Genomic DNA, 13,200 nt, shown 5'->3' on the forward strand with positions numbered 1-13,200 from the left:
ATTTTTTGCTACCTTAAATTTACAACATAGGCCAACTAGAGGTGAGCAATGGGAGCCTAGAGAATTTATTCACACATTTTATAATAAAAATTTTATAGCCTTTTCAGCATCTCCAAACTTTTCCTTATTTATAATTCTCAGAATTGCCACCAGTAGAAAAAATATATAATAGATACTCTTGGATTCAGCACCTTTAACTCATTCCTTAGCCTAATAAATTGAGTGACCTAGAGATGAATAAGGTACTGAATAAGAGATAACTTGTACACCGGAACTGAATTTTATCTATCCATTCATGAAATAGAAGACATTAGACTATTGAATAGATAGATAGAATTGACCAGTTTTGAGAACAGAAAATTGACATGCTAAATGCTAATATGTGTATTGTGTGAATACACATATATTTAAAATCCTACTATAACATTAAAGATGCATTTTACATTATACTATTTTTATAGACTGTCATGAACATTAAATTTGGTAGCAAGTTTTCATTATGCCATCATAATACAGCATCTGTTTTGAATGACTTTTACATAAACAGTTTCATTTTACATTTTTATATTTTGTGGTAGCTTCTTAAGAGATCATTTGTACAGCTTCAGAGATACCAATTTTCCAGTCTTTTAGAATCATTAAAAATATTTTCTAATTACATATATAATGCATTCATATTAACTAGCTGAATTGAAAACCACCACAGATATAAGCACATTTTTAAACAGTACTATTTAAACTTTTTTTTTTAAGCCACAGGACCTTTTCTTAATTGATGCATAAATTTTAGTATAACATCTTAATTTTATAAATAAATTTAAAATAGTCACATTCAATTTTTTACAACAAAGTTAAATTTTTACTTAGTTGAATTTCATCACTAAGATATATGTACTACACCAATTATATGACATCGAATACAGAAAACAACTAGTTGATTATCACAGTTTTTCACTTTTCTCTCATTTGTTTTGTTATCATAACAGCACAATTATGTGTTACAAAAAAAATCTAGAAAAGCCTCTATTCATAACACAATGGCAGTCAAGTAGCTATAAACCTCACTACCCACTCTCTTTATTTCCCAATATAAAATGGAATAAATGTATTCTTTGTCATAGAAATATTTTTAGGATAGAGTAAAAGTGTCTTCATATATGGATATATATGTGAATAGTGAAAAATAGAATGTAACCAAAGTGTTACAGATTTTGTATACTATTTTATGTGTTCTTCAATTGTCATTCTTAGGGACGGGTTCTGGTCTTGGCACATTTGTTTTAAATGTGCTTGAGGATGAATTCCCAGAAGTATACAGATTTGTGACTTCAGTTTTTCCATCTGGTGAGGATGATGTCATTACTTCACCATATAATAGTGTTTTGGCAATGAAGGAACTTAATGAGCATGCAGACTGTGTGTTGCCCATCGAAAATGAAGTAAGAAACACTGTTGATATTTGATCTTGTAAATTTTTCAGCTGACAAGTCATAAACTAAGCATGTTGTTATTGAGATACAGACTTTGTCTTCTATTTTAACTTAATTTCTGATTCAAGAGACTTATTTTCCCCAGTCTCTCTCAGTTACATATTTACTGTTTATATGCATTGAATTTTTACTTTCTCTCTTGATTTTTTTCCTCAAAAGTCTTTATTTGACATCGTTAGTAAAATTAATCAGATGGTAACATCTGGAAAGCCAGGAACAGCAGTGAAGCCAGAGAGTCTGATAACTTTAAATGGAAGTGGCATTAAAAAAAAGCTGCAAGAAAAGCCATTTGATACAATGAATAATATTGTAGGAAATTTGCTGCTCAACTTAACAAGGTAATTTCATTGGGAATACTCATTGGGAAAATGTTAGCTGGCATTATTAAGGGAATTTACAAACCCAGGATACTCTTAACATAGTTCTTTGGCACCTAAATTTTTTGCACTTAGTTATTTACTGCTAGTTATTTTGCAAATGACTTATTTACTATTTAGTTTGTAGTAAATTTTATGAACCTGAATTTTTTCAGATCATCTAATAACTGACTAGAAATTCAAAGCCTAAATGTCTAGACCTTGGTATACATACACCAGCTCATGTATTAGCAGAACCAGTTTCAAAAAGAAAATTAAAAGCCAGATCACTTATCTAGTGTGGAATAAAGAACTTGGAAATAGAGGAATACCAAAGCTTGAATAGAGCAAGAAAACTTGATAATGTACCCAGGTAGACTAAAGGCATTTCATTAAGGATTCTTGATGTAATTAAGATCTTCGTACATAGACTTTTGTGTGACTAACTTAAGAGACTGCTGATGCATCTTAAATCAGATTTCTTTAAATACGTAGAAGAGCCAAGGTGATTTGAAGGTTTTTAATTATTAAAATAACCCAGAGGTTGAAATGCTAAAATTGTTAGGTATGTTAGGTGTGATCTTTAAATTACCATTCTATGTGGGATTTCACAAGAAGTATTGTTGAATAGTGGATAGAAAACCAGTCTTGCTGTCTTGAATACCAGGGATAAGGTTTCTGCCTTCAGCACATACCAGCCGTCTTACTGTGGGCAAATCACTTGATTTCTCAGTGGCTGTGAAACCCTTTTTTGAAGACTAAACTTAAAAAAGATCCTGATTGACACTGATGAATGGTTTCAGTGTTTGTACTGATGAATTCATGGATCTAGAGCCCTACTCCTGGATCTCCAACAGAAAAAACAAATAGATTTCACAATACCAAAATCTAATGGCAAAGAAACAGAAAATTTCATCAGCCATGTACAGATAATGGAATAATACATATAAAGAGCTTTCTAAACCTGATAGTGTTATATAAATGTCAGCTGGTGTAATGGTTTGAAAAAGTATTCACTAAATGAAAGGAAATGGATTTTTAAATTTGTATATAATTTAAAAATCAAATATTTCCTAATTGTTATAATATTCATATTTCAGTTCTACCAGATTTGAAGGTTCCCTTAATATGGATCTTAATGAAATTACTATGAATTTAGTTCCCTTTCCTCAACTTCATTATCTTGTTTCAAGTCTCACACCTTTGTATACACTGGCAGATGTAAACATTCCTCCTCGAAGGTAAGACATACTGACATATAATTTCTAGAGATCTTGTTTTATAGAACAACCATTTTAAAATACATTTGAGAAAATATGAATAATACTTTTTATTAAAATATATTTCTCTTTAGTTTATATTTAGCATATTTGTGTTAGGTTTGGAAAAGATCCAGTTGAAAATTACATTTTTACCACAAGTTTGTGCATGTAATTAGGATGTCAGCTTTTGAAAGGTGAAAATTATTAGGCTCATTTCATATTTATATGTGATCATTAAACTCATATATGTTAAATATTTAATGATAGCAAAGAATGCAGTTTTTAATGAAAAAAATGTGACTTGGGAAAATTCTCTAAGATAGAATTTATCAAATCATACAGATTTAGTATTGGATGTGACCTACCTTAAATGATCGTCATATCCAATCCATTCCTGAAAAAGAATCGCCAGTAGAATATATCTAACAAATAGTCACCTTACTTTTGCTTATAAACCTCCAATGAGAAAGAATCTACTACTTTTTGAGGCAGCATTCCAGTTTCAAATAGGTCTAATTATTTAATTACTGGGAAGTTTTTTCTTGCATAAAACTGAATTTTCCTCTTTGCAACTTTCATCCATTACTTCTGTAGCCTCTTGGGCTAATTAGAGCAATTCATGGAGACAGTGTGGTAGAGAAAAAGAGTCTGGCTTTAGAATTTAGAGGACCTGGATTCAAATTTTGCCTGTGGGAATGCAGGCAAGTCACTTAACTTCACTGGGATGTGGCTTCCTTTTCTGTAAAATTTGGCATTGGACTACATGATCTATCTTATCTGCAAGGTTCCTTCATGCCATGAATCTATGATCCTAAGAAGTTATTCCTTTTTCTGTAAGACAACTTTTCAAATCCTTCATCACAGCTATTTGTTTCTCCAGCCTCCCCATGGTCTTTCCTTCTTCAAACTAAACATCCCTAGTTCCATCACCTGCTCCTCATAGGACATAAATCCAAGGCCATTGACAATTCGGATTTTAAGACTTTATATTTTACATTGTGTTCAGTTTTATCTTTTTAGATTTAGCCCAGTATTTTTCAGTCTTTTTGGATCCTGATTGTCACCCAGTTTATTAGCCATCCTTCCTAGTTTTATACCGTCTGCAGCTTCAATAAGAATGCCATTTATGCCTTAATCCAAGTGATTGATAATAATGTTAGATAGCACAAGTCCAAGTACAGCTCTCTAGGGAACTCTGCTTCCAGGTTGACATTGAACACTAATGACTCCTTTTTGAGTTCAACCCTTCAAGGAGAATTGAATTGATTGAATTGTATTATCTAGTCCACATCACTGTTTTTCCACAAGAACAGCATGGAATACTCTCTTGAATTGCTTTGCTAAATCTAGGTAAACTTTATATGTAAACGTTCCCCTGATCTACCAATTTATCTTGTCAGAAAAGAAATAAGATTATGCTGGTGTGACCTGTTAGGAGTTTTTGTCAACTATTTGTGTTTAGTTCTTTTTCTAGATCTTCACTAACATTTCTTTAATAATGCATTCAAATTTGGCCAGAAATAGAAGTCAAGCTCACTTGCCTGTACTTTGCAGGTTGCATTTCCTTTCCCCTCATCCCTTTTAAAAAATCAAGATACCATTTTCCTTTCTCTAATGACCCCTGTGCTCAAGGAGCTTATTTACTACTGGAGAGACAGAACATATGCACAAATAAACATAATAGAAGGTAATTTGAGGAAGGAGAGAGCACTAGCAACTGAGCAGATCAGGAAAATGTTCATGTAACAAGTAAAACTTGAGCTAATCCTTGAAGCGAGAAGAAAGGGATTCTGAGAGGCAGAGATGAGGAAAGAGTGTGTTGTCCAGGTACAGGCACAAGCTTATGAAAAGGCACAGTGGATGCAGATGGAATGTCAAACTTAGGGAACAGCTAGTGTTCAGTTTAGCTAAAACAAGACATATGTAAAGGTGAAAAACACAAAATCTGCAAAGACAGGATGGAACCATTATAAAGGATCTTAAATGAGCAGACTGAAGTTGTTTTATCTTAGAAGCAATGAGGAACCACTTGTAGGTTTTTGAGCATGGCAGTGAGTCAGGCCTGTACCTTCAGAGGATAAGTGAATGATCAATGAAGGTAGTTTGAAGTGTAGAGATCAGGGAACTCATGGCAGATGGTCTCCGTTTTCTCAGGTAGGAGGGAAGGTTTTCTGCTAACAGGTGGGGGAGGCTTTTGGGAGCTACAAGGGAGAAAAGAGGAATAGAATAGTACCGAAGGAGGTACAATAAAATCAGGGATCAATAAAAGCATTGCCATGTAACAGTGAGGGACCAATGGAGATTATATAACATGAATTTCTAGTGAATGCAGTCAGCATAGTTTAATGACTTCTACTGACAACGTTCAGCATTATGGAATTAGGATCAGAAAAGGCATATGGTTAGGGTGTCCAGGGTAGAAAATTGACAGGGTATAGATGGTAGGAAAACAAAGGGCAAAGGGGTTGAGGTTGAAGGGCAGTGTATAATTGAAGTATAAGTTAATTATTTACCAATGCAACCTAAGGAACCCAAGACCCCCAACCTGAACCCTCAAATTGGAGCTGAACCGTCAAATATATACTGCTCCCCAATTAGTGTGAGCTCTTTGAAGGCCCCGAGCTGGTCTCAATTTTTTATATCCCCAACACTTAGCACAGTGTTTGACACCTAGTGAATGCTTAAGAAATGTTTTTACTCTTGTTTTTTCCTTTGTTTTTTAAGTCATTTTCATTCAGTTAACTATAGTGAACAGAAGTAGATGAAGTGAGAGCAGGAATGACAGAATAGGTGGACAGGGAGAGGTGGACTGGGTCCAGAGATTGCAATGAGGATGAAGACTAGTTTTAAGAGGAGTGAAACTGAGAGATGAAAGGATAACAACATAATCCAAATTTGAGAATTCATGGTTAAGAAGGTGGCATACTTTCAGATGATGGTGAGGCCTACATTTGTGAACTATCCCTATGAGTTACTAATGCATAATGAATGAATAAATCAGCAGGCATTCATTAATGTCTATGCCATGCCAAGAACTCAGCTAGGTGCTCGGGATACAAATATAATGAATAAAATAATCTCTACACCTCAAGGCGTTTATATGATAGTAGGAAGACAAGTATGTGTGTGTGTGTATAATGTATCTGGATGGGTGGGTGGGTGTGTATAGAGATTAAATATAAGGGAAAGAACTGCAAAGTAGTTTGGGGGGAAGGACAGACCCTAATTGTTGGGGGGAATCAGGAAGGGTTTCACTTAGAAGGTGATACTTCATCTTCATCTTGAATATATCTGGCATTTAAGGAAAAAAAGGTTCTATGAGGAAGGGGTGAGGAGCTAATGCATTCCAGGTCGAGAGATTGAATAAATATGTAGAATAAAGGTTCTAATGGATGTTGGGAAGGTTAATGAAGTAGGAGGCAAGGACATTCAAAGGGTGATCAGCATGTATATTGAAGACCTCATATGAGGGCAAGGGATGGATTGGAAAGGAAGATTCTGAGATAGGAAATTGGACTTTGTTAGCAACCTTTCCTCACAGCTTAGTCTATATATCTATATCACCTGGTCCAGATTGGCCTTGGAGTCATTCTCCCTACTTTCTAATCTAAGTGATGGTGGTAGAGATAGGATCTGAAGTTGCAGTAGGGAAATAAAGACTAGACCGACTCCTTCTCCTCCTGGCCCAGCAAGTGCAAGGCACAAAAGAAGTAGCAACGCAGGAGATAGTGGCCAGGGACATGGTGTCTTCTGGAAAAAGCCAGATTTCCCTTGGTGTAGGATGATGGGAAAGTTGTAAGAAAGAAGGGATCTAGGATAAAGGGCAGCTGAAAGGAAATGAGAACATGGGGAGAGATGGCAAGATAGCAGATGGTGACTGATTTATGGGAATTAGGGGAGCAAGAGGTGCAAATCTTTAGCCATTGGACTGGAGGAAGTACTAGCTGGGGGCGTCTGGTAGAAGTAGATTTTGATGTGGGTGTTTGGACTGGACTTCTGGATCAGTGACTATCTAGAAGTCTGGTCCTAGGAATCAGCTCTGGTGTTGATCTCGAATCAGTGGCCTGGCATGAAACACGTCTGGAAGATAACATGTGGTCTGCACTCAATTTTCAGTCAGTCAGTCCTTTAAGGCCCTGCTTCATCTGGAATCATCTGATTGTTCTGATCCTTTCATTAATACACACTGTATCTAAGGTCTGTTATTTGATAAAATAGATTTCACTGTTCAGTTGTTTCAGTTGTGTGCAACTCTTTGCGACTCCATTTGGGGTTTTCTTGGCAAAAATACTGGAGCAGTTTGCCATTTCCTTCTCCGGCTCAGTTATAGATGAGGAAACTGAGGTAAACAGGGTTAAGTGACTTTCCCAGAGTCACACAGCTAGTGAGTGTCTAAGGCTGGATTTGAATTATGTCTTCCTGACTCCAGGCCTGGCACTCTATCCACTATGCCACCTACCTACCCAAAATAGGTTAGGGAGTCATGAAATTAAGAGTTGGCCCTTTCAACACTATAGCAGGATGTCTTAAACCTATATTGTACTGAGCATTAAGGAATCATGGATTTATGATTTGTCCAATCTCTACGTTGAGTTATGTTAGCTAAGTTTTGTTAGTACTCATAATTAAAATAAAGAGCATATGCTGGACTGAAATCATAAAAATGCTAAAAGGAGTAATTATGGTGACTAAAGAAATCATATTAAAATTAATTCCTTAACATGACTTAAGTTCTAGAAATAGATAACTATACTGATCTAACACTTTTATAAGATTTCTGTAATGATATGAATTCTTTTATTATCAAAATAACTACAAAATCTTTCCTTTTCCTAAGAAAATAAAAATTAAATGCTCATCTTTTCATTGGCGTTCAGTTATTAAAGTTACTATAATGTATGAAAATAGCTAAGATTCTATATGTATATTTTATATCGTAGCTTATTTATAGCTGATTTTGATAATGAGCTTTTCAGTAAATGGTAATAACACACAAAATGACTGAAATTGTTTTTAGTATGATTTTGTATATCAGATGATTCCTTCTTTTTTTTAGGTTAGATCAGATGTTTTCAGATGCTTTTAGCAAAGACCACCAGCTCATTCAGGCTGACCCAAAGCATAGTCTGTACCTTGCTTGTGCCTTGTTGGTTCGAGGAAATGTGCAGATTTCAGATCTTCGAAGAAATATTGAAAGGTTTGGCCTCACTTTTTACTTCAAAAAAAAGTTTTATTGATGTCTCTTGTCTATCCTCTTCAAGATGACTTTTTCAATATACTTCATGATTATTTATTTGTGTTTAATGTCTGTTAGAAATTTGTTTTAAAAAGTCACAAAACTAATCTTGCCAGGAAAAAAGCTGTCTTGTTGGTTCCCCCAAATCAGGCAAGCCTTCCCATCCTCACAGGATTGAAGATTTATAGCTAGAAGGGACCCTGGAGTCCATCTAGTCCAACTGCCTCATTACACTATGAGGACCTAAGAGGTTAATTGACTTACCCAAGGTCACCCACTATACTCGGTAACAGAACCGGGATTTGAACATCCTGTCTCAGTTCTCTGGCTCCAGATGTATTACTTGCTGCACCTCACTGGTTCTCACTTCTTTTCTATCCTATATTTATAATTAGTGTAGTACTGGTCTAATTCATTGTTCATATATTCATATTACTTGATTCTTAGTTGTAAATGTTGATTCATAGATTGAAATCTTCTCTCCACTTTGTCTCATGGAATCAAGAAGGATGGAAAACAAGTTTGTGTTCAGTACCACCTGTGGGCCATTGTCACTCACTCTTGGCACTAGCAAACAACACCTGTATAAAACCAACTTTCATAGAACTTAAAAAGAGATTCACAAGACTCTACAAGAAAAAGGTAATTATCAGTAAAACATAACAAATTTGCCAACTTTAGTTATTTTTAAAGATGACCATATGGACTATCCTGTTTTTACATAATTTAAGCTTTTGCATTTGATGTTGCTTCTTTCAAGAGAAGAAGTCTTTCACTGCTATCATTCTAGAAGTTCTTAACCTTTCTGTGTGTCAGGCAGCCCTGTGGTAAACTGGTAAAGCCTTTGGCTTCTCAGAATATTGTAAATAAATAAAACCCATAGGATTACAAAGGAGACCAGTTATATTGAAATAAATATGTCATTTTTTCTGTGTTTTTCAACTCAAGTTTACAGACTACCTGAAATCTAGGGCCCCTTGGATCCAGATCCTGTTCTAACCTGTTGAGATCTCTCTGGATTTGAATTATTATCCAGTTGGTTATATCTCTGAGCTTTATGTCACCTGAAAAGCTGGCAAGCATATCCAAATCACTGATAAATATATTGAACGTCATAGGGCCAAGGATAGCTCTGTGGGGCACTTCATTCCCTCAAAGTTGGTTATCATTAACCAATATTTTTTGGGTTTTTTATCAAAACCCCACCATGTTATATAGTTCATACCTCACCATCTTGTCTACAAGCATGGTATGAGATTTTGTCAAATGCTTTCTTTAAATGTAGGTAAACTATATCTACAGCATTAACCTGATCTACCAGTCTAGTTACCCCATCCAGAAATGAAATTACGTTAGAATTGCATGACCTTTTCTTAATGAAACTGTACTGGCTTATATTGATCACAGTTTCTTTTTCTATATATGTTTAGAAATCATTTCCTTAATAATTTGCTGTAGAATTTTGCCAGAAATGGAAATTTAAGTTCATTGATCCATAGTTTGTAGATTCCACCCTTCCCTCTTTTTTGAAAATTGTTACTTTCGCCAATCTTTTGGCAACTTCCCTATTCTTATTTTTTAGAAGTTCACTAAATAGTGGCTCAGTAATCACTTATCAATTAGGTCTTTCCATCCTCTTAGATGTAGTTCATCTAGGCCTGGTGAGTTGAAGCTATTAAGTGCAGCTAGATGCTGTCTGACCATCTTCCCACTTATTTTAGTTCTCCTCTGCCTGCTAATTTTTTTTCTATTATTTCCAGTCTAAAAATCATTTTCTTTAGAGAAAAAACAAAATAAGAGGTAAGTAGTTCAGCTTTACTATCATCAATTATTATTAGCCATGTACCTCAAGCACCAGGCCTGTCCTTTCTTTGATCATTTCTTCTCTTCCCAGCATAGCTTTTTTTAAAATTGTCCCTAGAATTCTTTGACAGCCCTGGGTTATTCCAAGCCTTAATATACCTCATACTATTCCTGTTGTACATCTTCCATTACGCCCTGACTTCCGTACATGTCTTTTAAAAGCCTAAGCTAGTCATAAAGTTCCTTGTCAATCTCATTTGACACCTCCTTTTCTTTCTCACTGAAATCAGTTCTGCTTGTGTCTTAATCTCATTCTTGAGAACATATCATGCCTCTTGCATTGATTTTGTAAAAATTTAGGCCATTGAGTTTTGCATATCCTTTCCCCTTACCCTTTGAAATGTGCTCTTCTAAAATCTAAGATGCACATTTTGCAATGCTGGGCTTTCTTCTCCTCATGAGTTTTGTGATGGAGTAGTCACTTGTTCCCAAGGATCAGTTCTTTTTCTGCTTCGGCAAACAGTTGATGAAGAGTCAAGTCTAGAACCAAAGTTTCCCTTGTTACTTTCATCTCCTTTTGAAGGTTGAAATTATCATGAAGTCAAATCACAGACTTTTCAGTTCATCTTTTGGCAGAGAGAGGATGCCCATAGTTGTCATCATAGTTAAAGTTCCCCATTACCATATTTTCTACATGAGTGGTCTTTGCATATTGCCATCCATCACTATCTTCTTAATTCACAAAGATTTCACAAAATTTTCGACCTCCATATCTCATTAACCCAGGGGTAAACTTGTGCCAGGTTTGTGATCAATTTCTGAGATGCCTTGTCTAGATGGTTTGTAGTATATCTGCCATAATATCATTTCTATCTCTATACTAATAAGTGCCATCATATATCACTTTAAAGTTCACAAAGGGCTTTACATACATTATCTCATTTGAACCTCATGGCAGTCCTGTGATTGGTGGTACTCCAGTTTTAGAGATGAGGAAACTGAGGCTCAAGGTAGCTAAGGCAGTTCTATATCTCTCTTGATTCTTGACAATATGTACTCTTTACCATGCTTTTCCCCCTCAGTTTCCCAAATTTCCCTACATGAGTATATATTAATATATCACTGTACTTTACCCTCCAACCCTTTTTCTTTTGAACAAATTTTAACATCCTAGGGCTAAATTCTAGTCTTGAGTACCCTCCCACTAAGTGCATGATCAAATTTGCTTTTTTTTAATGTGTGCTTCTGTTTTTTACACAAATATAGTGCATTTTCATTACATTTAGCCCTTTCTTCATCTTTTGAATTCCTAGTCATTCTCTCAACTCAACTCAAATGCTGTTTTCTCTGTTAAGCAGTCCCTGATCAGTGACAGCCTTCCACCGTATGTAGTACTTGGTTTCGTACATTTGTAACCCACCTCCATAACATTCCATATTGTGGTTATCTACGTTTGTGCCTTATCCCCTAACTATATTGTAATTTTCATAAGAGTTAGAACTTCTCCAGGACTTAGCACAGGGCTTTGCTCACAGTTTGTTGAATGAATAAATTGCCAAAATGATCATATTAAACTTTTTTTTTTGTAGGCTCATCTTCATCACTACCTCCAGGTTGATGGAATGGAGGAAAGCTGTTTCACAGAAGCCGTGTCCTCTTTGTCCTCTCTCATAGAGAGCTATGATGAACTAGATGTCACAAAAGGCTTGCCTACGCACGAGCCACTTAGACTGAGGATAGTGATGTAAAACACATCCACGACCTTTTCTTTTCAGTTAGAAATTTTTTGGTTTCCTGATGGTCGACTTTTTAGTTTGTGTTCTATCACTCAGAAAATCTTGCCTGATTTTATCACTCAAGAAATCTTCATTCATTTTCTTCAAAGTAGCAGGCAGCATTACTGTCCAGGAGAAAAGTTTCCTTTAAGACAGTTTGAAGGAGATATACCATACCACATTTGGAATCAGTGCAACCTTTGAACCATATCTACAACCATTTTGCCTTTATAAGAACCGTGTTTTTTAAAGATTTATGAGAAATATGAAGTTTATTTGCCTTTTTATAACCTGATATTCAGGAGTTGTACACTAATAAAAAGACTGATGTGGGTATATTTTTTGTATATGTAACATTCAGCTTTATTTTGAAATACTTAAAACTGATATGATATACTGGGAGTGGTTTAATAAAAATATGGGTTGATAATGATTTTATTATAGCAGTTGGAAATGAAATCAACTTTTGATTTTTCATTCAAAGTAATTCAAAATTATTTTAAAATATGTGATTTTATTATACAACCGCATTGATTTCATAGTAGTAAATGTGCCTTATTTATCAAGTTCTGTTATTTATAATTACTTTGCACAATAAAGTCTACACAAAAGTACAGAACTTTTCCAGGCTTAACATCTAGACATTGTAGTAAGCAAGTGAAATAAATATTACAAAATTGCTATAATCTGAAATGTTTGAATTACGTTCATTTGTAGCATGACTATACAAAAATTTCACTTATAATTCAAGGCTAATACTTTAATCTCTTTTTTAGCAAAAGATTGGTTTTTGCTCCTATTCTTTTACTAGCAAATCAATTGAAATAAATCATTAGACTTTTCCTACCTTATTTATGTCAAAAACTTTATTCTATCTAGGTACAGACTTTAATGAGATATGGAAGAGAAAAGTTTTGTGAGTTAAAAATGTTACAAAGGATGATAGCCAAAAAATGGCTAGGGTAGTGAGAACTATCAGATATTTATTTTTATAATTCTATAGCCTTATTTCTCCATAAGAATTAAAAGGATAAAAAATATTTGCAAAAGGCAGTACATTATAATCCCTCAGCAAAGGGATCAAGACACAGTCCTGTGGGCCGGTCATTCTTAGGCTTTTTTAACTAACATGTATTTTTTTTTTAAATAGTATGTTCACTTTTGTAGAAAGCATCAAATGTTCCAGTACTATACAAATAATTGGCTATATTTTGCCTTTATAGAATTACCAAATATAGGATCAAATCTTGTTCTGATATTTAATTATGGTACAGATTT

General features: G+C 34.7%; 1 protein-coding gene across 1 annotated transcript in view; it reads left to right on the forward strand.

The window, feature by feature from the left end:
• Positions 1–12,610, forward strand: part of TUBE1 (tubulin epsilon 1) — a 30,689-nt gene extending 18,079 nt beyond the window's left edge. Inside the window, exons 7-12 of the mRNA XM_036766545.1 lie at positions 1,252–1,439; positions 1,650–1,828; positions 2,947–3,087; positions 8,165–8,305; positions 8,812–8,986; positions 11,737–12,610. Coding sequence (XP_036622440.1) covers positions 1,252–1,439; positions 1,650–1,828; positions 2,947–3,087; positions 8,165–8,305; positions 8,812–8,986; positions 11,737–11,895 — 983 coding nt within the window. The 3' untranslated portion in view covers positions 11,896–12,610. The remainder of the gene's footprint in view (positions 1–1,251; positions 1,440–1,649; positions 1,829–2,946; positions 3,088–8,164; positions 8,306–8,811; positions 8,987–11,736) is intronic.
• Positions 12,611–13,200: the final 590 nt, after the last annotated feature.

This window comes from Trichosurus vulpecula, chromosome 7 (genome assembly GCF_011100635.1).
Source record: "Trichosurus vulpecula isolate mTriVul1 chromosome 7, mTriVul1.pri, whole genome shotgun sequence".
Lineage (NCBI taxonomy): Eukaryota > Metazoa > Chordata > Mammalia > Diprotodontia > Phalangeridae > Trichosurus > Trichosurus vulpecula.